The sequence below is a fragment of the Anser brachyrhynchus genome, assembly GCF_964034855.1.
Source record: "Anser brachyrhynchus genome assembly, chromosome: 4".
Lineage (NCBI taxonomy): Eukaryota > Metazoa > Chordata > Aves > Anseriformes > Anatidae > Anser > Anser brachyrhynchus.
This window is the reverse complement of record NC_137698.1, coordinates 2901076-2928736: the sequence shown is the minus strand read 5'-3', so window position 1 is coordinate 2928736 and position 27661 is coordinate 2901076. Positions and strand designations below refer to the sequence as shown.

General features: G+C 43.6%; 1 protein-coding gene across 13 annotated transcripts in view; it reads left to right on the top strand.

The window, feature by feature from the left end:
• The window catches only part of ANK2 (ankyrin 2), a gene marked incomplete at its 5' end in the record, with an annotated part of 358674 nt that overhangs the window by 99752 nt on the left and 231261 nt on the right, over positions 1-27661 (top strand). For 2 of the 13 annotated variants that reach the window (XM_080591204.1, XM_080591198.1), the window contains one exon: positions 18620-18782. The exons of 5 other annotated variants lie outside the window; for them this stretch is intronic. In XM_080591204.1, the coding sequence (XP_080447330.1) occupies positions 18699-18782 (84 nt within the window). Of the gene's footprint in view, positions 1-18446; positions 18783-18839; positions 26145-27661 lie in introns of those variants that run through there. 6 more of the 13 variants (XM_080591205.1, XM_080591202.1, XM_080591179.1 and 3 more) reach the window with 5 other exon arrangements.

Sequence of the window (27661 nt, the reverse complement as noted above, 5' to 3'; positions counted from 1 at the left end):
CCCTATTCCCTATTTGCCAAAAAGTCTCATACAGAAGCGAAGAAGGCATCTGTGTTAGGTCAGCCACGGCTTAAGGGGACAGGTCACTTGGTTAAACCGTATGAATGGTCAGATTGTCTTTGTGCTCTCCGTTGTTATTTTTGCTTACATTTTCATTCTAAGCAGTGAGGTGAAGCAAGACCGGGTCTGGAACCAAGGCTTGTTTCTAATTGCAAATTCCTTCAAGTCATCTTTTTTTGTTTCCTTTATTAGTATAACATTGAAAGATTTGGACTGTGGTCACTGGTGGGGATAACTTAATGAAAATAAACACAAAAACCAAAAGGTTATGTGATTTCTACTTGAATGTTACTGCTCGGCTCAGTTAACTGTTTTTAACGTAATTTAATTTCACGGACAAAATACATTTAAGAATGCCTAATGCTGTGTCTGCCAAGTGTTGACCTGCTTTTTCAGGGTCTGATGTTCCACTTCCTAGGCTAAAGTCAGGCGTAGCTGATATTTATCAGTGTCCTTCGGATCAAGCAGTTATGTAGCTGGGGAAGCCTTTCACATCTCATGCCCTGCGGTGCTGTAGGCCGGTGGTCCCAAACTTATCGGCACCTCAGAAGTGTGTGGACACAGAAGTGATCCTCAGATGTCTTTAGCTTTGGGGATGAGTGGGTGTGCCTACAGAAAAAAGGTCTTTTTGGGGTGTCAGGTCCATCCACAGAAATTGGCTTAGCTTGTGTTATACATCACATTAAAATAAACATTCATTTACGTGTATCTTTAATATTCACCCACGCACACATTGAGCAAAGCCTGTTCTTAGCATCCCACAGCAGCTCTGCCCTGATCAGCAGTAAAGACCTTCATCGCTTTGAAAAAACACTTTTAGCTGGGTCAAAACTTAGAATTCGCATTACCTGAGAAATTCTGACCTATTATCATTTGTTGTGGTCATGAAGTGGCAGAAAATTGCTTAAAAAATTTAAAAAAACAACATAACAGACGTGCTCTATTTGATGAAAAAAATGTTGGTTTGAGTCTGATTTGGGCTCTTCATATAAATTTAACCTTATCTGTGTTATATATATAAGCATGTATATTCTAAATGAAAAATAAACAATACACATTTTAAAGCTGTTAAATTTAGCATGTTCTGTGCTGATAACAGTGTTCAGAGAGCTATAAACTTGGTGTTTAAACTCAGTCATTAACAATTTGCAAATATTTTTTTTGTTTCTCTAGGATGGGATTTTCTAAAATAAAAAATAAACAAAAAGCAAAGCAAAAAGGCTTCTAAACAGAAAACCTTGAAGTGAACCCTTCAACCACACCTACGTATATAACAAGAGCATCTCTATTACTGCCTCATTCAGAAGTAGAAATGTTCATTTTCCAAATATTTTTCTTCGGAAATATCCTTTCCAAATTGTAGGCTAGGATTGGGTTGGTGGAAGTCCAGTGTGTAAGTCTAGTCTCTAACTCCTTCAATTTCTCCTTGAGTTTACTGGTGTATACTCACAAATCAGAGGATGCAGACACGTCTCTGGTTTGTCATTTCTGAGGACCCATTTTCGTACTGTGTTGGTGATCTTAATCCACTGGAGGTAGCCACCTTTCTGGCAGGCTCTGGTCTGTCAGCTCTGATCGGTCAGGCCTGTACAAAGCACGTTGTCATTACCTCAACAGCAGAAAACTGGGGGCGAACCAAAGAATTGCACGATGACTTGTGGTGATACCTTTCTGTGCCGGCTCTTGATTTTTGATGCGAGTCACTCTGTTGTCTTGTGTCAACTATGAAGAACTGGCACTTGTTTAGCCTGCAGGAGCAGTTCAAGGTTTATGGTGGGCGATGTTGGAAGCTCTACAGCAAATTTCAGTTCAGGATACCGTGACCTTTGGTAGGGATCTGCTTGCAGGCACTTTCCAGAAATGTGCAGGTCAAGACAAAGATTAACTGTGGGCTGTCTTCTTGCTATAGAACAGCCTTTCATGAAATGAGTTTATTTACAGGTGACAGATGACAGCTGCTGTCCAGGCTCGACGAGAGACTGAGGCACTGAAACCTGACATGGAATTACAACAAACCATAATTTTTGTGGGTGTTTAGCACTGCTTTTAGCCTGAGATTCAAAACTACTTTTGTTGGTTCTCTAAAGGCTCTGGGTTGTTTGAGGTATTAAAATAGCTTTTAGTACAAGTGGGTTTTCTTCATCTGTTTACAAGAAAAGTAAGTGAAGTAATGACACTGACTTGGTTTCATTCTGTTGTGCAAGTGTAAACAGCTTCAGCACCCTGTGTTTCACGGAAAAGAAAAGCACCCTTCTACTGAGATGGTGATTTTTAATTGACACGTATAGATAACACTCTAGGATTTAGAGGTAGAGAATGACATAGGCAGTGTTATAATAAAACATATCTTGTTTGAGAGATAGCTGTGCATTATTTGTAATGAGATTTCATGTGCCTTTAGGCTTTCTTCTATTTCTGTCCTTGGCTATTTTTCTTGTATAGACAGATCCAGCTATTTATATAGCAAAAAACGGTTTGAAAGAACTGCTTTACCTGTTTCATTATCAGGTAGAGAATTGAGCATAATAGCAGAAAAACCCGATGAAGAAACATAAGAATTTCTGCTCTGTTCCCTTGCTGTCTTCCTCGCAGCCTCTGCTGTGCTCAGGCTGTTCCTCAAACTCTCCCAAGTGCATTTGGCTTGCTTGTTCTTCAGAAGTTAGTACCAGCTTCTACAACTGGGAGCAATCCCGAAATGTTATCCACAGCCAGCTGAATTCCTGTTCTCATTTCTTCTCTGCTACGTGCCAGGTCCATTGGTTAAACAGGAAGGTGAGTTTAAGCCCCAGAAGGAGACTGCCTGAATCCTTGTGTGTTGGTGGAGCAGAAGGGAAAACATTTGCTCTGAGTATTTTTAGCTTAGAAGACCTGTCTGTGGAAGTCATAAAACAAAGGTTGAAGGGCTCATAGGAAGAGTCTAACTTAAAGATTTCAGCTGTAAAATCACTAGCACAGCTTACTTGTTTGTAGCCAAATACAAGCACAAATATTTTTATTAATCTGGAGCTTCCTCAACATCCACCATATAGGATTTCCCTGCCTGGCGTCAGGTGCGTGCTTGTATTCTTAAGGCTGTCTGGTTGCTGGGTCATGCGGGGTTCCCAAAGCTGGTGAAGTAAAAGAAGGAATCCCAGGGATGTGTATGGAGTTATTTTGGGGGATTTTTTTTTTTTAATGGGTATGAAAAAAGGGCTGCTGTGACTGTCTATTTTACCCTATTAATTCTGCTAATGTACCTCTGTTACTATTCACAAATCATTCCTGTCTTCACATTCAAGGCATCTGCTGGACACACTTGATAATGAAATTGTATTTTTCTGTATATGATGAAACAGTAGCATTAAAATATTTTCTCTACAATATATACGGCTCATTATGGTTTCCCTTGGAAGCCCTGGGTCTAATTAGGGGAAAGATAAAAGGTAGAGTGCTTTGTTTGGTGGAGAGATGCCCAGGTTCAGTGTGACATTAATACTGCAGGAGCAGGGAGGGGTTTTGGTGTGGTTTTGTTTCCTCATTAGAGGCGTCATTATTAGAAGGTCCCCTACCCGTCAATTAATGAAGAAAGTGTGCAGCTTAAACGCTCCCAGGAACCCTTAGTTACAGTCATCTGACCAGCCCAGCAGAAAGCTTGTTTTCCCTAAAATCCTGAAATTGAAGAAGCAGTGATGTAAGCCCTTCAAAGGCTATAAAGAATAGAAGGGGATTTTTTTTCTATCCCCTAATGAAAAGGGGCTTTTGTCAGCGGAGGCAGGACTCGGGACGCCCTGCGGTGTCCGGGAACATGCCATTCTTTCCTCTTGCTGCCCTCTTGCTAGTGTTTGGGTTTCGATCGTCGCTGTTCCCTGTGTGGTGAGGGCTCAGTTCTGCTCACAAGCTGCATGTGGAACTACTGGTCTGCTCCTGACCCCAGTGATGATGATGATGATATTGTAGATGATGTCCTGTGCTCGGGGAACGTGCAGAACCCGTGTCGGTCACTGCTCGGAGCACCAGGGCCTGCCTTGCATCACCATCACTATTGGTTGTAATTAAACTTGTGCAAATGGTATCTTTTTGAATTAAAAAAAATGGATTTTTCTGGTGAAAAGGGTGCGATTCTGCGTGGGGCTCTTTCAACTGCCAGAAATCAGAGTAACGTTTGGCAGTGGCTGATCCGCAGCGAAGGTTTTATACGGAGTTTTTACCTGCAATGCAAAGTTCTGCTTCCTCATGCGTGCTGTTCAGTGGCTGTTCAAAGGTGGCTGTAATTCTTAACTTCAGGATGAACTAGAGAAGCAAAAGCATACAAAGCAAGCGTCCAACAATCCAGAAAACGAACGCATTGATGAAGTTGCTCTGGTTCGTAAGAATGGAGCTGTGTGTGCTAGGCACCGCACAGATTTTGAACAACGGGCAGCCCTTTTCCCAAAGAGTTTGCAGCCTAAATGGATGATTCACACGCAGGGCGACAGAAGGCCTAGGCCAAACACACTGCAGGAGGGTCGGTAAACAGTCGCAGCATGTTATTGTTAAACATATATATGTGTATATTTGGGTCCAATTTAGCTAAAGGGGGACTCGCCAAGTAGAAACACAAGAAGAAGGGGCGAGAGGAAGAAGGTAGGAGTTTATAGGGGGAAGAAAAGGACAGGAAAAGAAGTAGTACATTAAGACAGGAGGAATTAAGCAAAAAGTCAAAGCACTTTAACTGATAGCTCTCAGGAAGAGTTGCAGCAAACAACAGGATACTGTGTTTTGGGAAAGAAATATTAAGGCAGTGTTCCTACTTCTTGGCAGAGAGCGTTGTGCTGGTTCGTGCGTTCCCACAAGAACCCCTAGGGCCACCTCTGCGCCCCCTTTTGCTGATGGGCAAATTTGTTTGCCTCCAGCTGCCTGCTCCTCTCTGGAGTCCGTGCTTCCAAATCCGTGGAGCTCAGGAAAAGGTGGTGGGGCAACAAGGTTCTTGGTCCGCCTCTCTGTCTCTGCATACCGGTGTGAAATGTAGGCATGTCTAGCCTCAGCAGAGCTCAGTTTTTCCCCTCCGTGCTCAGCAGTGCCTGATGAAAATGTGCTTTCTTTCAAGACTTCCTACATCTCGTGAATTTCTAAATCTCCAGTTCCAGCCTTCCCAAAAATGCCAGTCTTGAGATCAGCCTGACCTTTGCTGTTGTGGGTAGGGAGACGCATCTGGTTTATGTTCTGGAGCATGCTATTGATTGGAGAGAACAACAAGAGAGAAAGAGCATCCTCCAGAGGGAAGGACTCCTGTCCTGGTGTGGGGCTGACCGTGGGAGAACTGACTTGCCAGTGTTTTCGGTGTGAGTTCGTTCCAGGCCTCTGGTAGAATCAGTAGTATCTCGGTCTTTAATGGGGTTAAACAACTGTACATTAAGATGCTTAAATGAACAGATGAGACAGAAGTATGCAATGGTAGTATTTTTAATCCCTATTTAGTCATCCTCCTTAAGGTGTTCTTAATGAAAGGACTTAAGTTTCCTCTTACATTTAACACTATCCCTTGACTTCGCTGGCATGATATAACTTATGAAATCATACACGTGTGAAAAATGCAGGGGCTGTCTTCATCTGTGATCCATGCAGCAGGTTACGCTCAGTCATAGGGATGCTTTAAAAAAAAAAGCCTTCACTAAGGTACTATTTTATGCTGTTATGCCCTGAAATGAACTTTTTATTTAGATAATCACTTTATAAAGTGAACGCTTCTACTCTTGTATAGTAAGCTATGTGTTAGATGATTGGTTTTTGCCCGTTGGTGTTAATGTAAAACTGGAGTGTTACAACAGTGTGGGTCAAAATTCAAACTGGTTTTATTTTTTAAAAATGCAATAATTTGAATTCTCTATTGAGAAATGAGACCTGTAACTTGCTTTTCACCAGTTATAGCCTTTATTTAATTTAAACGTTATCTGAGTTTCATGTCAATGACAGTAGTGCAAATGTTTGAATGAAACTAAGAAATAGTTGCAAAATTTACTTACTGTGTTTCTCAAATGTTATCAAAACACGTTTCCTAACATTATGAAGACTGCCGGGAAGGAATAAAAAAGAAACTTATCAAGCAAAAAAATATTGAAAGCTTTTCTGCTGAAACAAAATCTGTTTGAAATTAACCTTTAAAATTTTTCTTCTTGATATTGCAGGTAAGATTTTATAACTTCCTGGTTTAGCAGCTCAGTAGCATCTGCCTAGTCTGTTAGGAAGGGACTGCCTCACCTGACGGCTGCTGAGGTTTATGGCTGGTATGGGTGCTGGCGTGGAATTGGCAGTTGTGGTCTTGTACTGGGTTTTGATTCTCAGCTCGTGTAATACAAAGCAAGAATGGGTTTTAAGCAAAGAGTGAAGATAGGATTCAGTTCTGCTGCGGTGAGACAATTGTCCTGAGGAAAGTGGTTCTGACTTGCTGCTGGAAACAGAACTGGTGAACCTGATTCACCCAGTAAGCACAAAGAGGTCCTGAGTGAGCATTACAGTTGCGGGACAGGATTAGTACTACCTCGATGCTTTCTTACGCTATCGTGCCAATAAGGATGCTTTCCATCTGTAGTATGGTGGTCTCCACATCGTGGTGGCTGTTGTGCTTTCGAGTGTGTTTTAGACCATTCGAATGTGATGAATTTATGGAATTCATATTAGCTTTCAAAGTACGTCAAAAAGAAATACTGCCAAGTTTTGTTGCTATGAAAGGCTTATCACAAAGGAAATGAAAACCTATCGTTGCCACTATGTGCACCGATTTGCAAAATAACCACAAACCAGATTGTTTCTCCTGTAGCTAACTGTTCCCAGCTGTTGTTTCACATTCCAAATTTTATGAGTATTTTTATTGGCAACAGGAAATATTTTTGTCTTTGCAGGATAAGACATCCATTTCTTTATTTTGCATAAAATGTTTTCTATGTCTTTTCTGATTGTTCTGCAAGTGGAAGTTTTGCATATGTTTCCAAAATGAAAATTTGCCATGGTTATTCTCCGAACTGTCATATGAGCTCTAATGTTTAAATCGGGTTGAATTTCCAAATTCTTTGCTATTGTAGCTGGTTTTCTAGGAAGCAAATGGTAAAGACATTTTATATTCTTTCTAATTTCATTAAGAATCCTGACTTCAGTGCAACAGGAAAACAATCCTTTATTAATTAATATTGATCTTAAAAATGCAATATACTAAATGTATATTGCTTTTTTCAGTGGAAGTTGCTCTTTAATATTATAATTCAAATATATTTGCCACCTGTTGTACCTTCCTTTAGTTGTGTATTTCAGGATTTTAGTCTCCTAATGCGTGTGCTTGTTTCTGCTCTGCAAGCAAGCATCTCCCTCGTAACCCATTGTTTAAAGACAAGATGTCGTTCTTTATGGTTTGCTGGTGTCACCCCAAGGTTTGGTTCAACTCATTTTGTTAACTTCATTGTGGTTTATCAATTATATATGGGGGTAGAACTGGTTTTGGTTTTATTTGCTTTCTGTGTTTCTTCCTCTTTGTTTCATCTGTTTTCTTTGCACCAGTAGAAGGTTTCTTGTTGTGCTTGGACTGACACCAGTGTCTTCGATGCTCTCCTGCCAAGGTTAAATGCACCAGAGGTCCGTGTGGCCGCAGCAGAGCTGTCCCCATTCTGTAAGCACTTCAGGTGGCCTCGCTCCTTCCCAGGCTTCAAAACACAAACTCCACTTTTATTGACCTTCCAAGTGAGATTTTTTGGCATGTTACAGCTCCCCAATCAAATGCCAGCAAGAGGGCAGCAAAATAGTATCTCAAGGTCATGTTTAAAGAAAAGTAGCTGTACTTCACAAGATGTGGGTGTATTTTTTGACCTAAATGTCAACCATTGAACAAAATACTTTTGGTGAATAGTGTATATTACCCAAAATGCTGGTTTGTTTGTTTTTGTTTGTTTGCTTTTAATATCTTAACCAAAAGCTATTAATAAATGTGTTAAGCAAATAATTTTGGATGGAGAGAAAACAGAATAGGATGCACAAAGATAGGTGAAGGATGTCTCCTCCTGTTCAGAACTAGTGTAGATTTCAGCAGAGGTTTTGCTTTTCTCTCTGGGATATTTACTTTTTTAGGATGAAGGGTGGGTTCAGGTATGGATAGAAATAAGACATCAAGGTTTTGTTAATGTAAGAGTGGGGAAGAATGTTCTGATAACATTTTTTTCCAAATGGATTTTATTGGTATGGAGCAAAAGGGTTTCTACGACACCACCAGTCATTTCTGAAGAGCTCTTGGAGTCTATCATCTAAGAGTCAACTCTGTTTTTGTGCTCTTCTCCTCCATTTCCCAAGGCAGGTGTCTCTGACCATGAATATTTTGGACTTTCCTTCTGGGCAGGCTTATTGTTAGACTGTGCTCGCATCTGCAAGATGGCCTTTGTCTTCCAGGCTTTGTTAGATTAGCACTTCTCCAGTACTGCATTTCTGCTCTTTTCAAACCTAGCCTGACCTCCTTGTGTGATGCGGTGCAGTCTAAACTCCCTCTGGAACCTGTGCCTGTTTTGCACAGCAAGGAAAACATCTCCCCATTGCCAAGGCAATCTGATATCCTGAATTAGGTTTGCCATGGTATGTCTGCCTCGAGTATTTGTGTTGGCAACAGTTATGCCAAGACCATTTTCGGGGTGAGCCTTACATTGAGGATGATGCCATGAAAGTCCTCTCTGGCTGCCTTGAGCAGCGGCTTTGGACATCCCCACTCCCAAAGTGGCCGTCCCACAGCTTGGCCCCAGGCCACGCATTGCTCGTCCTTGCCAGAGCTTCCCTACTGAGACAGGGAGAGGAGTTAAAAATAAATGCATTCTTTTCTTTATATGCTTTGGCTTAAGATACTATAAACAGAAAATTTATTCTAAGATCAAGTGTATTTGGGCCGTTGACAGTATGATGGTAACAAGAACGTATAGTGGAGCCATTTTCCTTGATTTTTTTTTTTTTTTTTTTTGCTAGTGCTCAAATGATTCATCCCATTACTCACTGTGGGAGTGTTAATTGCCACATTGTGAGAGAAGTGCTAGCTCCTTAAGCTGAATCAGCGTGCGGGGCTGCTGCATGCAGCCTACCGGCAGCATCTTCAGGGGAAGTGTCAGTTCTAAAAGACGATCTCTTCCAGTTTGTTTCCAAGATTGAGCTCTGTATTGGGAGGCACATTCTGTCGTTAAAAGTGATGTTTTTACTTAAGGCTCATCATTTACTATTAAATGTTATTTATTTGCATGTTATTACATACCATGGGCCAAGTCCTGCCTATCCACTGCAATTCACAAGGCCTGTGACTGCATTTTATGACGCAAATGGCAAGATTGAGGTCAACAAATAAGAATAGTAAGTGTCCATTGTCTTTAGGAATGACCAGCATTGGTTGCTTGCATATTTGAGATTTTTGACTTAATCATCTTTAAGCAACAAATATTTAAAAACTATGTTGGAGTGATATTTCACTCTTTTACACTTCAATTTACAGGACATGCAAGCTTACAGGCTATCGTATAAGTTTGTTTTACAATTAACACCACTCCGGTACGCGTTTCAAGATGACCATGATACAAAAAAACACTTAAATGTGATGAAGTGCATCACGGTATTGTTGGATGCTTGGTTGTGGACAGACCTGTATAAGGACCATCTGAGGCTCTGTTTCGTAGTTCTGAGCAGCATCTGGGGCTGGTGTGGGGTCCTTTATTTGACGATGGAGAACAAGGGCTCCCGTGGCCCTGGCTGTGGCTGCTTGCTGCAGCAGCAAACCACCGCCACCACCTTTCGGGCCTGTGTCCCAGTCTGTTCTCAGTCTTGATCCCAAGAGCAAAAGTGAGGACAAATTTCTCATCTGAAACCAAGAGAACAATTTGTAAGTTATAGTTGTTAATACAACTGTAGAAAGTGGTTCTTTTAATATAATCAAAAAAGTGGTTCTTAAAATTTTCTTTTACTTAGTACAATAACTGTGGGTCACCATAGGAAATACTTCTGATTTTTTTTTTTTAATTTTTTTACTGCATTGAGTACATACTGGTAGAGTTCCAAAGAGAATATTTTCTGAAGAGATGAATTTTCGGTAGAGGAATGTCAGATTGACATGTTGAAGTGTTCTTATACAGTATGGAAAGAATAAAATCTTTGTTAAATGTTACTCCAGTTTTTGTTGCTAAATATATACGCGTGCAATTTTTTGCTGCAAATTGGAAGAAGTGTTTTTCTACTCAAGGCAAGAAGCTGTCCTAGATATTTGACTGAAAACACTTGGAAATGGAACATTGTGGCAGGGAAAAATGGGGTGCAGGAAGATTCTGCTCTAGGCTGGCATAGGCAGGGAAGTTTTTAGGGGAGAGCCATCGCTCGAGGTTGCAGCATTTTGTGATTCAGTGGATTCTCTGGTTGAGGAAGCATGGGGATTTTCTCCTACAGCAGTTAGTCTCTGGAATTGCAGCTCGGAGCAGGGCTCAAGCCACGAGTACTCAGGGGCCTTCGGTCCTGTTTACCACCAAGGCTTACACAGTATTACCTCCTTACCCCTGGGCCCAGGGAAACAGGACTCTGCTATGGTTAAGGAACAGTTTGAAGGAGTCTGTCAAGGCAGCCTATCCCTAGGAATAATCATCACTGAAAACAATGTCTCACAAGAGGAGTAAAAATTTGTAGGCAGTCAACTTACTGAGCATCACATCTACGTGCTGTGTGGAGCTCTGCACTGTAACTGGCTGGCTTGTGCATCTGAATCACTTCCTTTGCCTGTGGGTGGATTCTCGCTGCTATTGTGTCCTGTGCTAATAATTCTCTCTCGCGTTCACAGAACCAGTTTATAATAGGATGCATTTAGTGCTATCCCTGTGATGGTGTGGTGTTTGATGGGGCTGTTGAATGTGGATTAGCAACTAGGTACTGCAGTGTTGGGGACAGTTGGCAAGCTCCTGGGGTGCCAGGAATTTGCTCTAGAAGTCATTAATTAAAGCCAAGGGAGCTGGTGTCAGTGCTGGTATTAAGTCAGAAGAGCCCACGGTTCTCAATTTTGTGTGTAGAATTTATGTATGTAGAATTTATGTATTTTTAGTTAATTAACTTTTTCCTTCTGATTTTTTTTTTTGCTGTCCCTTTCCTGTTTTGAGCAAGTTACTAATGCTGGATTTGAAATCATCGAGTAAAAGCTGAAAACCTAAGATTTGAGAGCACTGAAAATGGCACTGTCAAATCAGAATGCCCCAATCCCTGATCCTGTATTGCATTTGAGTCCTTACTAATTTTTATACACCTTATATGTAAAAACTACACTGAGAGGACTTTACTGAGAGTACAAAGCTAGAAAATGCTTTTGCAACCTTTGTTTGGTCCAGTCATGTGTATGCGTCATGATACAGTCTTCAGTTACCCAGGCCCACAATGCATTTTCCACCAACTCCTGTCATATTCAGTGCACAGAGTAGACGATACCCATTTAATGAGCAGCTATTCAATATCTTGTTTCCGCCTCGTTGTTCAGTCTGTGGCCCTAAGGCCTTACTTACAGCATGTTATTTGAACCCTACTTTGAAGGCAGATTTATTATTCCCTTGGGGGCTTATCTATATTGCTCATCAAAGCAATATCCAGAGTATTGAAAAATAATTTTCATTATATTTCTTTTAAATGAAGAGACACAATTATTCCAATTTAATAGATGGGATTGCTGAAGGAAAGATGAAAATGACACTTGAAAGTTCTGACTACGTCTGAATCTTTACTTCGGGAAAATGGGGCTTTGTTTTTCAGAGGAAGCATATTCAATCTCATTGATTCCAGTTATAAAACATCCTCTTGACTTTGATTGTTGCTAAGAGTTTTTAACCCTTGTCTCAAAACAAGCTCACAAGACCTCTGATATAAGCAGCCGGAAAACGGGAGAACCCTTAGAGTGAACAGCTTGCTTTAAACATCTCTCTTGTAAGTACGGTGTCGGTAACAGGTGTAGCAGCATGAAAATGTAATCTGGTGTAAGGTTCAGTTGCTCTGGCTGAGAAGCCACCATCCTGTTCCTAGTTCTGTAGCGTTCTAGGACATGTCTTTCAATTTTTCTTAAAAACCTGCATTTTAGGTAACGGGTACCTTTGGTCTGTGCCTCGTATTGATCCCTTGGTGTATCCATCCAAGCCTCAATTAAACCAGGTGGTTCTAATCAAGTAACAGCCATGCAATGATATGACCAGACTATACAATGCATGAACACAGGTAGAATTAAGGCCATACGAGCACCATTGCTATTTACTTTTCCTTACTTCTGGATCAGCAGACAACCATCTGTCACTTTTTACTAATAATAGCAGCTCATATACAGAGCAAGAAGCTACTGCTACACAGTTTGTCTGAAGAGTTTGACAGGGTTTTCTGAGTGTAGATTATGACTTGTATTGCCAGTTTTGGCGGACAGTAGGCTTTAGGAAGCATCGACTCTTCGGTTCATTTCTGCCTCTCAATGTCACGTATAATTTTTCTGTTCTGCCTGTGCTGTTCCCAGATTTCATCCCAGTTCCTCTCCCCTCATTCTTCCTCCTGTTACACTTTTTGTGCTTCTTGATCCAAAGTCTGTGAATATAGTATCTTTAATAGCTGAACTCGCTCAGATGAATGTTTGCAGTAAGGGTGATCTTGACAGAGTCAGAACAGAGAACTGAAATCTAAGAGGTGGAAGTTTGGCTGGAATAATTCACGAGACAAATGAAGAGAGCACCTTGCAAAAGAAGGTTGTACGTGATCATAATTACCAGCATAGCTATAATAATTTCAATTTTTGAGGCATGTTTGAGTAACTGGCAAGAAAAAACACTTATGTGCTGTTGAAAAATACACAGTGTGTTTCTCTTGCAGTTTGTGCCTGTGGAATGATACAAGATACTGTATTCTGTAGTTGCCATGACACAAATATATTTTTTTCTATTTTTCTTATATTAAACCTGGTTTCAGACTTCACTTCTAGTCGTCTTTCCCTTCCCAGATGAACACAAAGCTCAACTCCGTTAGCCCCAAATAAAACATAAATTGAAAGAATAAAAATTCAAGGCACCGGAGAGGAACGCCTCTAGCTAGAAAGTGTCCCTGGTAGGTGTCTGGTTACTATAGCAATCGCCGTGCGGCATGTGACCAGCATGGTAATTGCAAGGTCCTTAAGAGCCTTTTCTCCAGCCTAAGTTTGATGTCTTCTAAACAGAGGTGTTATGTGAGGTCACACACTCTCAATTGTAACTACCAGATGGATGGATAATGCAAACGATCAATTTGCAGCTCCCACTGGGCAGAAAACGGTGCATTCAGTTCATAGATTTTAATTTGTTTGATCTACAGCATGCTGCAAGTGCTGAGAGAAATTTATTTTCCCCAATCTAATGTTTGTACATCCATGTTTTGACCATCAGTTGTATGTGAAACTCTGCCATGTACATGTTCTGTGGATCTTTTCAGACCACGTGGACAATTACATCTCTGCAAAACTTGTCTGACAATTATAGTGCAGTTAATGCGAGAGATATTGTATAACGCCAGCAAATAGGAGGCATTTGAAGGACAAAGTTGGTGTTTGATTAAAATAACCAATTGTTTTAAAGTTAATTCTCTCTTTGGGCAATTACTTTGTCTAGTCAGTTTGGTGGTTTGACATCAATAATGCACTCTCTCTCTAGCAAAAAAAGGAAAAGAGGGTATGATGTCCAATGTGCATACTGCATTACTTTTTAATGAGTATTTGAATAGGTAGTCTCAGATTTATTCTAGTATACAGCACTGTCGATTTGACTTTCATCAATGTTTAAAGGCTGTTGAGAATCCCATTAAAAAAATCTTAAATGTTGATAGTTCTTTGGAACTTCCATGGAATGACATTTATTTCTAGAGGATAGAGGAACAAGGAGTAGAGAGCCAAATAAGTGATTAAAAAAAATTAAACAAACAAACAAAACAAACAAAAAATCCCACCGTATATAAATGCATGCACACTTTCTCTTTACATATGCAAGTTGTTGATGGTATATCAAACTCAAACCTGTATTTTTCACAATTTGGAAATATTCTTCTTTTGAAGGACCCTTTGCTGTACTACCCATTTTTAATTCCCGCTGCTGTCCACAGCTGCTGGTGCTGAACAGCAAAGCAAGGAGCAAAAAGGCAGCTTGGATTTTGTTTTGGTTTTCAAGCATGATTTATTAACAGAATGGAAGTGTACATCCAATATATTTCTTGGAAGATGGCTTTGTATTTCTTGGCTCTGAGACTATGACTTACTAGCCTGAAAAGGTTCATTACCAGGTCAATCATAGCGGTGTAACATTAATTCAGATTAAAGAAAGATGGCTTTGTCACACATTTTAGATGCAAAGTGTGAAACATTACAGTATTTTTTCAATGCAGCTTAATAGTTTAATGGAAAAGCATGGCACATGTCAAAGCTGAAACCTCCATAGGCTGGAGAAATGTGCTTATTAGGAGATGTAGTCAGAATTACTAGAAACACTGTCCCACATCTTTGATCTCTGTGCCTTATTTACTAATTAATTCATTTATTTTTATTATTGCTATGGTATACGAAAACAATTGGGGTATTTTTGTGAGTTACAGTTTGGGTTAGCAACTCAGCTTTTCCTCTTGTAAGGATTGTTGTTCTTTTCCTCTTCCCTGGTCCCATCCTCATCTAGTCGTAAGGAAAAAAGAAGACTGTATCCAGCATTTAGCTTGAGTTAATAAGCATCTGGAATGGCAGGTCCCTGCTCAGGTCCTCTAGAAGGGCTCTGTCATATGGATTCTTGGCAGGCCAGTCACCTCAGGCCTTCGTGGCAAGTTCCTTTTGTGCTGTCTGTTGCTGTGTCCTCAGTCAGGCTTGGGCAGTCGAGGGTTTGTGGCCGTACAGTTTGGTAACTGTCATCAGTAGTCATCAACAGCTAAGTGATTCAACCACTGGCAGCCTATTATAGTTTTGTTTCCATGCTGATGACTAAGGAAAATAAAATTGATATGAGTTGACCCGTTTACAGGATCTTTTCCTTGTTCCACCCCTTTGGTCTCTGTTAGGTAGTGAATTCTTTTTTACCAAGGAGCATGCAGAATTTTTTAAAGAAGTGAGGTCGCATCCACTTTAAACAAAACAATAGGGATTTTCTGTGGTCTCTAAATCAGGTTCTGTACATTAAAAGCCATCGGATAAGCATGGTCATCGTGTTACTGGGAGAGATTTTCATGTTTAAAAAGCAGTGGTCGGCTGGTTTGGGTGAAGCCAACGATGGAATTGCCCTTGTCTTTATTAGAGCCAGGATCTTGCTCAGAATTTTGACACAGAGAAACTGTAGGGGAAAACAAACAAACAAACAAACAAAAAGTGCCTGTGAAGTTAAAAAGGAATAATTTGACAATCTGTTGAACCAGAGTAGATTTTTCTTCCTTGATCTTTGTTTTTTCTTGCTTGCACTTTTGTATCTCTACTATTGATTCTGTTTGTGCTGTGTTTGTTGAGGAGGATACAAATAGGGAATAATTATACAACAGTGCAAAAAAAATGCTTAGTTCATTGATGTGTCACTTAATTTCATAACAAAAATAATTTAAAACATCATTTGCTCAGACTTTCTGGTATAATTAAATCAATGCAAACTTTCTCTTTTCTATTACAGTTTGGTTTGCTGGTAAGCCATAGATTTTTTTCCACCCACCTCTGATTTGTTCTTTTGTTCTTCTCTTATCAGCATGGGAAAAGTGGGAGCTGATGGTTCAGCCGAAAGTAACCAGCAGAGCCCCCCTGTAGTGGCGAGTCAATAAAATCCCAGATGATCCATCCATGACAGACTGTTCAATATATACAGAGTACTTACTGCACATGGTATTCAGAGGTTTTTTTTTTTTTATAGTGCTAAACGTGGAAGCATGTCTTCTGTAGTCCCTCCAATCATGTATTCAAACACACTGATAAGACACCCCCCCAAACCTTCAGTTTCCAAAATGTGGAACGTGGAAATGTGAAATATGGAAGTGTACTGACTTGCTGACAATTTTTTTTTGGGGGGGTGTGTGTGTAGGGGGGGAAGTATAGATAGTATAGCTAGCAGAGATGCAGAATTTGAAGCAAGATCAAGGTACAGAGAGAAGTCATCATTTACCTAGAATTTTCAAATTTTTGTGGTTGCTTTAATGGTGGGATTTTAGACATCTTAAATTTAATGTCTGCTGTTGCTGATATAATAATCCTTATAAGGCCAGATCTATTATTTTTTTTTTAATTGTGGAAGTACCTGGGAATGCTGTCATAAGGAAACATCGTGGAAAAAAATGATTTTCTGCTAGGAATACGTGGCTTCCATGATAGAAAAAGGGGTAGCCAGTGAGGGCATGGGAGCATGGGCGTTCCCGAGTGAGTTGTAGGGTGGCAGTGGTGGCAGCAGCAGCGCTCCCCGTGCAGTGCCATGGAGCTGGGTGCAGTCTGGTGTCATCTGCCAGCAGCCCTGAAGATGGCATTCTGCTTTGGCTTGGACCAAAGGGGAATGGGAGCAAGGGTCCTATGTCTGGTAAGTGCCCAAATGAAGCTCAGCAAGGAAGCCTTTCCGACTGACTGCACTTACCAGATTAACGGGATTCATTTAATACTGCTGCTGTTACCCCTACTGTGCGACAAGAAGCTTCTGGCGGGGCTTGGGCCAGCGCCTTGCTGAAGAACTTTGTGGGAGTTGCCTCTCACTTTTGGTGCATAGTTTCTCGTTGGTTCCGTAAAGCAAATCGAAGCAAGGGTGTAGTCCTTCATCAGAGTTGTACGAAGGGGGTTAATTGTATGTTGTTACGGTTGTTCACTAGAATGGGATCCAAATTTTGGGTGGATTAAGGCACCTCAGCTAGCCACCTAGACTGAGCTGGAATGAATGTGGGCCTTAGAACAACTTAGCCAGCCTAATTAGCATTTCCACGCACTAATCTATCTGATCATCTAGACCCTTGTTTATGGGAACTGCCCCATCGTAAATTACCAGCTAGGGATACTGCACTGGCTCTGTGGGTTGATAGGTATGGGCTGAAGATAGGATATCCCTTCTACAAAATGCTGAGGGGTACACAGGTATGTGGTTGCAGCCTGGGGTTCAAAATTGCTTACTGTGCAGTGTCTGACCCCATATTAGAAGTTTGATAACATGTATGTATTTTTTCAGCTAATAGATTTTGCTTTGTGAACAAAATGCAATCCACACACTACAATAATTTTTCCAGTTGCTTTAAATTAGGAAGAATGCCTTCAGCAGCCTTGAATTTTTAGGGCCCACCTGGATGTTCGGCGTTTCTTTGGGACAGGTACCCGAGCTTGTGTTATTAGACCTATTGCCAGTTAGTGCCCTCCCGTTTCACTGCAGAACCGCGTTTCCCATAGGTGTGTGCCCCATTTCTGCGGCTGTAAGAAATGAGGAGTGCTGGTGTGCTGCTACTTAGCAAGAGCTTTTGGTTTCTTTGACCACACCTAAAACTGTGCTGCCAAATTCGGGTGCCTGGGATCTGGGGACAGGAGCTAAGGGCAGTTCAGGTCAGTAAGGATGGTGTCCCTCTGTGAATTTGTACGTGTGGTGCTAGCTCTGTAGCTCTCGTTAGCAAGTATCCGATACACGTGTCACAAGGCGCTTCGCCAGGTTTTGGTCTGTGGGTGCTGTCACGCTGTACACTTGGTTTCATGGGGAGTGGTGTGGTGGTGTTCAGAAACAAACACAACAAAAAAAGAGGTGAGGAAGGTGTTGTTTCACTGTAGACAGTTACTGGCTGTTTAATAGGAGGGGGCCGACTTCTGCGTGCAGTCCAGCTTTCTACCTCAGAACTGCTGCGTTCCCTCAGTATTTTTACCCTAGCATGGACTGAAGTGAGGATGGAGTATGCAGGACTAGAAAACCTCCCTGGTGTACTGAAACTCTTGAAACCGTGTCTTTCTCCCACCGCCTGTGCCAGCCCATGCTTGGCACTGCCTGCCTGTGGTCGTGCTGCCCTCCCTGCCTCCCGTGGGTGACTTCCCCGAGCCTTCCTCCACCCCTCTGTCAGGAAAGCCTGCTCCTTTTCCTGGGTGTCGCACGGTCCTCTTGCCTTATCCTTCAAGACTGAAATGGGTATATAGATGAAGACGTAGTAGCGAGACCCGTGCTTTAGGGGCTGAGGGGACACGCCTTGGATTTGTTGGAGACCAAACCACAACACACGTCGCCACCCACTTCAGCAACCCGCCCTGCATCAAGGCTCGCTTCGCGGGGGGAATAAACGAGCGCTACCACGGACTGTGAGGGGTTCAGTTCTGTAGGGGAAGAAGGGTGGCGGAGGGGCTGAATTGGCGCAAGATCTGACTAAAATGGGGAAGGGGTGGTGGCCTGGTGCCTTAAACAACGACACTGCGGCGCTGAGCCCCTCAGCACCCCGGGCCGCGCTGGCCGCCCCTCATAGCGGGTCCCTCCCTTCGCGCCTCGCCGCCGCCTGTCCCCGGGGCCGACCGCCGCCCTTCTCCCGGAGCCCCCCCGGCAGAGCAGCGCCCTGCCTGCCCCCCTTCCCTCCCTCTTCGTCCCTCCCCTTCCCTCCGCCCCCTCCCTCCGTCGCCGTCCCCGCTCCGCCCCGCGGGTGCCGCCCCCGGCGGCGGGAGGTGCCCATGGCCCGGCGGCGGCGGTCCCGCAGAGCCGGGCGCCAACATGAGCGACGAGGCGCTGCGCCGGGGCGACGGCAGCGACAGGGGCGAGGGCGGCGGCAGCCAGCGGAGAAGGCGGCCCAAGAAGGTAGCGGGAGGCTCCCCCTGCCCCTCGTCCCCCCCCGGCGGGGTTTGTGAGGGGGGAGCTCGGAAAGGCGCGGCTTTTGGGGTCGGGCTGCCGGAGAAGGTGGGGAGGTGCCGGGCTCTTCGGGGTCTGGTGGCGTCAGGGGAGCAAGGTGGGGGCACCTGTTGCTTGCAGCGCTCTGTTGGAAGTGGGCGCTGAGGGAGAGCTCGTTTAGCTCCCGTCTCCCCTGGAAGAGGGCTGTGGTTCTGCATAATCCTGAAATATACTGCTTTATGAGTCCCCCCCCCAGTCTCTAATTGGAGCGGGTACAACGCGAGTTACCCCGCTGCATGCAGGTGAGGAATTGCTCCGATGCAAGGAAGGATCCAGCCCACGCAAAGATCGTTCTCTGATTAATTCTCCGACCCTTCGTGTGGTATAGGATTTGTGTTTTAGCCAGCGTTGTACATGAGCAAGATAAATCCCTGCAAACGGGGAGCACGTAGAGAGCTGGAAGGAGATGCTCGTTCAGAGACTTCTCCAAGGTTTTGAGCTGGTGATGAAGAAATGCTTTTTGGCGATAGATGACCCTGTCAGGCCTCATTTCCCCACAGAGGGAAGGTTCTCTGTGTGTCACTGTAAGCACCCGAGATAATCCAGTCTAAGCAAGAAGCTGAACAAAACCTGCCTCACCCCACCCCATTGTGCTTGGAGTATTGCCTGGATCTCCACACAGTGGGGGATTTTATATCGCATCCTGCCTGTACGTGTGAGCGTGACAGAGGCGGAGGGAACGCCTGCTTCGTCTCACCTCCGAACGTGAGGGCAGAATTGGAAAGGGTGGTTTGTGCGAGTCCACCTGAAGAGGCAAAAAACAAGCAATTGGGTGTGTATCTAGTGCTTTCACATGACTGGGAGCAGTCTCTTTAGCAGGGAGGTTTTGAAACTCTGAGAAATCAAAGTGGGTGTTTCCATCTCCTTTTTTTAATCCACACGTACGGGGTTTCTTGTTTTGCCATTGTTTTCTAAATAAAGCGGCCAAGAGCCTTTCAAGGTTGAAACACAAGTGTATGCTACTCTGCTGCCAAACGGTGCTTAGAAAGCATCTCTGGTACAGAGCCTGCGTATTCAGGGTCTTCCAACAGCTGATGCATCCATTTTTCAAAAAATGTAACCAATGCTTTTGTGTCTGCAAGATATCTTTTATGACTGGAAAATGTTAATTGGTCATTTTCAATTGACAAGCGTAAAACAAACAAACAAAAAACTGTAATCACTCAGTTTGGATGCAATAGATGTTAGTGCTTCAGGTCTGGTAAAGGCTTAGGTCTGCTGAAGTTTTGCCCTTATTGCCTTTATGAAGAAATACATTTCCAGACTTGAATGTTTGTTTTTAGATTTTAGGAATAACTTTCTTAAAGCTACAAATTGATATATATAATTTTTTAATAAGGAAGAGACATCCTGGAATAGCCAAGGGTGTGAGAATTCCGGATGGAAGTTGTCTGTCTGAATCAGAAAACACGCATTTGAACTCAGTTCTGTTACACGTTGACTAGGTGGGCACAGTTTCTAGAGCAGAGATGAAAGTGCCACGTGCGCGAGCTCCAAAATCAAAAGTAACGTAGCCTGTTTTCAGGTCCTGAACTACTTTAGCTGAACGGAGCTGCATTGCACCATCCAACGTGCCCTCTATCTGTTCGGTGGAAGTTGATCCCTTTTGTTTAGATAGTTAAATATTAATTGAGCCAGATGAGTTTGATCTATATATTGGGAGAGGTGGAGGGAAGCGCATCTCAGATACAGGATCCAGTTGGGTCATCTTCTATTCCAAGAGAGCGTCTGAGCTGGGAAGTGGTGTAGGGTTTTCTCCAATTCACAGCAGTGCTCCAGGTTTGTTCTATATTTGCACACTTTAAAATGAAGTGGCTTCACTATCACCCTAATACAGAATAGGAAAAACTGAACAGTTGAAATTTTCATAAAACGGAGAGATTAACGACCCACCAAAAATAAATTTATTCTGTTTGGAGGTGCTTGTGAGCAGAGTCAGTGGGCTGCCCTGATAGGTTTGTGCCTCCAGCTGTAGGGTTAAGATCCGATTTTCCTGTGGTACTTCTCCTCCACGTTATACCTGGAATATCGTGAACTTCGTTCCTAGGAAAAATCATGTTAAATTTCTATCCTCATCCAGTTCTAGTGTCAGAGAGTATAAGACTTATTCTGCTGGAGGTGAGAGTGAACAGGGACTGCCTTGTGCTGTCGCTGGTGTAACTGAGCGGAAACCCAGCGGGAGCAGTGCTTGGTGTGTGTCGGTCCTGTCCTTGTAGCTGGTGTACCGCTTGTTCTGAAGAGCAGCATAACAAGTGAATGTGAATTTATGCTGCGTCAGGTTTTTGAGACCTTCTGTGTCTCGCTGAGCATGTTGTGCGGTGTCCAGGTGTCCCAGAACCCTCCCAAGGATGGTTTTTCCTATTACAGAATGCTTCAGATGAAAAACCACCACGACAGAAATCAAAAAGCCTACTGGTTATCACGTAGAAAACAAAGCATATTCCTACTATCTATTACCAGAAGCACTGATGGCAAAGGGGCTTCCTGAAACCACAGGTTCTTACTGCGCTGATCATAAAGCACACGCCATTGAGAGACTGATGCAAAAATAATTCATCTCAGCTTATTAAAGAATTTCCCTTTTGTTATTTGTGTTGCTCAATAAGAGAAATTAAAAGCCTGGAGTCAGGCTCATGCTACTACGAAAGACTCGGAGGAAGTTGTAATGCTTCTTTTTAGGAAGATGTATGGAAGAAGTATGACTTCTCTTAACCCAAGCATCGTCTCCTATTTTAAATGCAGCTGCAGAAAATATTAAATTGGATGCATTAGGTGAGGTACTTTCACTGGAGAAATGGAGGGGTGTATACCTGCTAATGGAATCATTACAATGTATAAGCTAATGCTTTTAATTAATTTTGATTACTTAAGACTATTAATTCTGCACGTAAGGTAGTTGAGACCTAGTTTGGAATACACGCAGAATTTTGGTCACCGAGGCTTAAGAACGAGAATGGATACGCGTGCAGAGAGGGATTGCTGGGTGAGAGAGCCTCTCTTACGGAAAAACTAGAAGGGCTTGGCTTGTTTTGTGTGCTAGAGCAAAAGGCTGTCTGAGGGCAAAAGGAAATGAGGTTCTTCAGCAGCCTTCTGATAGGTATAATCAGGTAAAGAACCAAGAGAAACTTGATTAGTTATGAATGAGATGTGATTTCTCTAACAGAGCGCTGGACTGGATTCAACTTAAGGAGGTTCCTTTCATTCCCTTGTTCCTCGGTTTTCACTTATGTCATTTGTGTTGCTGTAATGATATTACAGAGCAGTTTCATTGATGGCAAATGGGCTATTTAAGTCTTCTTAAATGTTTGTTTACCAGGTTATTTCTCTCTTCCAGCTACGGAATTTAGGAGAAAATTGAATGCCTCCAGAAGAACAATTTGAGCCAGTGTGTGTCTCTCCCTAAAATCAGCACGGAGGCTTCTGTACCAGCAGTCCCAGTCTGCTGGGTGGCATTGCCTCCAAATTGCCTTCATTTCACGCTTGCTAAGACCCTCTTGTCTTCCCTAGGTGCATCTATTTCCCTCACCATCTTGTTATTACTGGTGAGAGACAAATGGCTGTGGCCATGCTGCTCTTTGCTTCCCCGTTTGATGATCCCACTGAGACGAAACTAGACCAAGTCTTCTCTTCTAAGAGAGACCAAGTCCTCTAGTTTTAGAAGGATGAAGATTTTACTTCCGTTGGTACACAGTAAGCTGAACAGGCAGAAAGAGCTAATGAGGGAAAAACTGAATCTTATTAATTTTACTAGTACTGTGGCTTTTTTAAATCTAGAAGGTTTTATTCTTTTGGCTAAACCAGTTTTAGAGAGCTGCAACAGCCTTGCTTTCACTTGACGTAACCCAATTTACATGGAAGTAAACAGAGAGAAATGGCTCTGGAAAGAAGAGAATAGAGGAAAAAAGTACAAAACCTCTTTCTAAGTCATGAAAGTAAGAGACGGATTTGTAAAAAAGATCGATGATTAAACCAGTTGTATTCCTAAAGATTTATGCTCCGATGCAACTCCACTGATGGTCTTGCACTACTGTGGTCATGAGTTGCTTGTTCCCTTTACCTCTTCTTCCCATCACAAGGCTTCCAGTACATTTCGTGCTAGGTATGAAACTAACATCAGAGCTGCAAATGCTTTTTTTGTTTTGTTTTGTTTTGTTTTTTTGCTTTTGCTTTTTATTTTTCTCTCTGTCCTTCCCCGCCCGCTCCCTCCAGCTGTGGTTGCTATGAGAAATGGTAACAGAACAAGAGCACTGTGCCCGTACCTCACGAGGAGATAACGCACCTTACCTCTCACTGGTTGCAGCAGAGCAGCCATCACTTTTGGTGATTGCATCAGCACCAGGCACCCTGTGTTTCTCTTGCGGCAGCCCCGTGGTGCCTGACACTCTGGGGAAATAATTTCCACTTACTGCAGCAGTGAGACAAAGGAAATAATGACGGGGGATACAGCTGAACATCTAGACTCCAGAATTTTGTGTTGTCATCATGGTTGTTTTTCTAGCATCCTAAGTGTGTAAGGCAGAGCAAACGACAGCAGCCACACCTGGCTTTTCTAGGTCTCATAGTGCAACAGGAGCACTCCAGGTATTCGTGCTCTGCCGTGCTGGTGGAATAAGCAACGAACACGCCTTAGAACTGACACAGGTACTTACAAGGTTACATTTATTCATGTCACACTTCAAAATTAACATATATGTGTTGCTCTTTGGAATGTTTGAAGTTATTTTTAAAGGAGTAATAAGCAACAAAGCGATGGAGATATTTTAGCAATTAGCAGATTTATGCAAACGCTACATTTCACAGATTAAATGCTGCGAAGCTGATAAGGAGGAAATCATCTGCCTGCTCGTGCACCTGGATAAAAGTGGTGAATTTTATACAGACCTGTGTGTAGAGTTGAGCCCGCATCCGCTTGATGTGCATTTTAGGCTTCCGATTTATCATTCGCAGTTCTTGCTCATTTTCCCAAATGTTGGGCAAACAGCAGCTGAGTCAGAGAAACGAGTCCCTTGTTCCCCAGCCAGCTTCCCTTTCTCCCCGCAGGATGCCTGGGGCTGTCAAGTATTGCACATATTGCATCGCGCTTGCGCATCTTGCAGCCCCGTCACGCATTCCTGCGGGCTGACCGTGACAGGCACCGAGCTGGGTTTTCGGGGGAGCCTGAAGCTCTGGGGACTCTGAGCTCCAGGCTGGAGGCAGCCACATGCTCTGCCTCCACTTGTACTGCAGCGTGCGAATGGTGGAAGAGCGTCTGGGAGGAGGATTTTGGCAGCAGGATAAGGTGCTAAGAAGGCCCGGTGCTTCTAAATGCATCCGTAGTGAGCGTTTGGTCTTTTAGAGATGGTTTGGTTGGGTTTTTAGGTCTTAACCTGTTCAGCAGCTGTCTCGAGCAGCTGTCCAGGGATACGGAGGCAGCCTCTCTTACCTGCTGGGAGAGGCCACGTCTCATGCAGCTGTGTCCCCCTGCCTCCCCAGGCACGCCTGCTGACGCTTCAGATGGCATTTCTGGCTAGGGAGACTTTCCACTACACAAATTGCCGCTGACATACACAGCACGTAGATATCTGGGCTAGACATGGGGAGCCCTGGAGCTCTGAAGACCAAGGAACAGAGGGAGGCCAAGAAAATAATAAGACGGCTGGGGCCATCTCTTGCATCCTCATTAACTTGCAGGAATTAATTATTACAGAGGCTTTCCTCACTGATTAAGTGGGTTTCTTTTGTCTTGGTGACAGAAATTGCTGACCTGAAAGTCTGAACTTGCTGTTATTATTCCTGCACTGTACAGAAATAATGCAGTATTTCCCCACTTCATTTTCAGTAGAAATTTGTTGTTATCGTTCTGTGTGATTCTGATCCTAGATTGGTTGCGTTTTCCCACTTATTTTCCCCTTGGTTTCATTGTGCTCTGGCACCAAACAGGGTGTGGGGAGAGTAGACAGGGATGGACCAATGTCTAAGGCTCCCTCAGAACAGCTTATGAACTTGCGTGAGTGATGCAGTGAGTTGCTTCAGGTCCCACTTGTGTAAACAACATGTAGTTGAACATACGTGTAATTCATTTCCAAATTCGCCTTTCTCTTTTTGTAAGTGAGATGTTGGAGGACACGAATGCAGTGTTCCACCTTGGCCGTGTAAAGAAAAAGGCAGCGTATCCTTACAGGCACTGTAAGTCAGGTACGTGGGCATTGATGGGTCTTCCCCAAACCTTCCCGAAATAAAAATTCATGAGCACAGAGCAATTCAGGGAGGGAAGGTAGATGCCTACCAACATCATCTCATCTAAGCTGTGGCTGCATCCAGCCAGCTTGCCGTTGGGTTACACGCAGGTAAGCAATTTGTAACCTGCTTGTATTTCCCCTCAGTGTGGCTCAAACACAAAGAAACATTTAGTCCATGAACGAAGTGTTCTCTGGAGAGCAGGATGGGCTTTGAAGGAAATGATAGAGTAAATTGCAGTAATTGCAGCTTGAAATGGTTTTCTAGGTTAAACAGCATATAGGTTTCTGCCATAGGCTAAGTATTTCGGAAGCGCTTGGTTGCTTTTGTTTGTTTCATCCAGTCTCGGGTAGCATGGGTTTGTAGTACGGTATAGTGCTGGATCTGAGCGGGGTATATGGATTTGAAGAGGCACCAGGAAAGCACAGATTCCTGCAACAATTTAGGTTCACAATAAACTAAATCTGCTAAAAATGTGACAATTTGTTCCACTGCTTGGCTTTTTTATAAGGTGTTGTTTGAAGTATTTGTTGACGTAGCTGAGGCAGTGAAGAACATCAGTGATAGTTGTGAAATACACAAATGAAATCTGATGTTTATAAAAAATTGCTTTTTTTTTCCCCCCGTAGAAAATATGATTCTGAACTTTGTTTGTAACTTAAATTAAAAGCGACGCAGCTTTCCTGCAACCAAAGGGCTCTGCTAGTCCCTCATTTTTAAACGTTTTAAACATCTAGTACATCTGGCAGCTTTCAACATCAGAGAGCAGATGTCAGCGTGCAAATGTCAAGAGACAGTGGCGCTTATTCATCATGCAAACCATTGTAACCGTGATCCGGCTGTCCTGGTAGACGCAGCGATCCAACCAAGGAATGAATAGGCTGAAACATCAGGAGAAGTGGGTTGTGTGTATGTCTGTGTGTGCGCGCTGTTATGCTGTGTCTCAGCCTGTTGGTGTGTGTTTTTGGCTGGGCTTGGGCCACCGGCTCGGCTGGACGTCGGCGTGGGCTCGTGGAAAGCTGCCAGCTGTCATCAGCCGCGCTCTGGTGTCCGCTGGTGCGTACCTACGGAGCAGGGCAGGGCTCGTGTGGGGGAACAGAGGCGCTGGGTGGGTGCAGCTTTTCCCGTGGATCTGTGATTCGCGCTCTTTGCCCCGAAACGCCGAAGAAAGGCGCTTTATGAGCTGGCGTTTCCATGTGCGCTTCCCCTCCTTGGCTTGCGCTGGTGACTGCAGGGCTCTGAGAAACGGGTGGAAGGGATGAGAGATGGGAAACGCCGCCTGTTCCTGTCCTAAAGGGTGCTGCCCTGCTAAAGACGTGCTGCTGGGGTTCGAGATCCTGGCCTCCCCTTTGGTCCTGGGAGCTGCCGACGGTGGGGTGGTTTACACGAAATAAAACACTGAGCGGGTGGAGCGTGGAGCTGAGCCCTACGGTTCCCCTGGGGAGAGAAGGTGCAAGAGTCCCGCCTTGCACGCGTGCTCCCTGCCCACCAAACACAGCTTTTGTTGCTGCGTTTAGTTTTAATTAACCGCTTGTAATGGTGCGGAAGGTGTTTGCCAGGGGGGCTCCAGCGCTTAGGGCTTGCAACCGCCGTGGTTGTGTTTGGAGGGAGAAGCGTGGGGGGCTTTTGGTTAATGACATCGGCTGCTGTGTGCTCCTGCACGCCTCTCTGCCTCCTGGCCGGCAGCGGGACTGCTCTTTTCACAGCAACGTAAGCAACAGAAGCAGCAGGCAGCGCTTTCGTTTGGGGAACAGCTGCCACAAGCTCATTACGCCCTAATGCACGCTTCAGGATGCGGGGTTGTTCCTTTGCCGTATAAGCTTAGGAGCACGAGCCATTTGAAATACAGCTGACAGCAATTAGGACAGTGATGTTCAACACGCCTTTCCTGGAGATCATTGTTAGGAAACAATTGCTACACACCTCTGAGCAGGAATAATGCAGGCTGGCTCACGTTTGTACAGCTCTTACATGAATGATATTCCTTTTTTTTTTGGTAAATGAATGAAAAAAACTCCTATCACTGGAAACCTCATCTGCATAATTTGGTTTCATCTGAATGGAAACCAAATATGTTTAATTAAAAAACAGAATAGTCACTAAATGAAAGCAGAGACATAATTAACGAGTCACCTTTTTAATTGCTGTAGTCAAAGTGACGAAGATACGGTTGCAAAACAGTCGAGTCTGAGTGAGTTGGTGAAGCATTATTTTGGGTGTCCATGCAGGAGACCAAAGCTGATGGATCATTCACATGGGTAAGCACCATTTAGGCTGGGACTTTTGAAAATGGTGGGGCTATGGTTTATTTTCTCTGGTCTCTTTTGAAGGCTGAGGCCACGGGCGTGAGAAGCAGCATCAGCTGGCACTGCCCCTTCCTGTGAACCAGGTTAAGAAACTGGGTTTGAAAGTTAAGTGCGAAAGTGAGGTGTGTTAGGTTTTATTTACAACACCGTATCATTCGATGTACTCCATCCTTCCTACGGAAACGCCTGGCAAGCCTTCCTCCTTAATGCTTCCTTTCACAAAACTCAGCGTGAGTACCGGAGTCGCGTGGGATCTCGCCAGGGTGT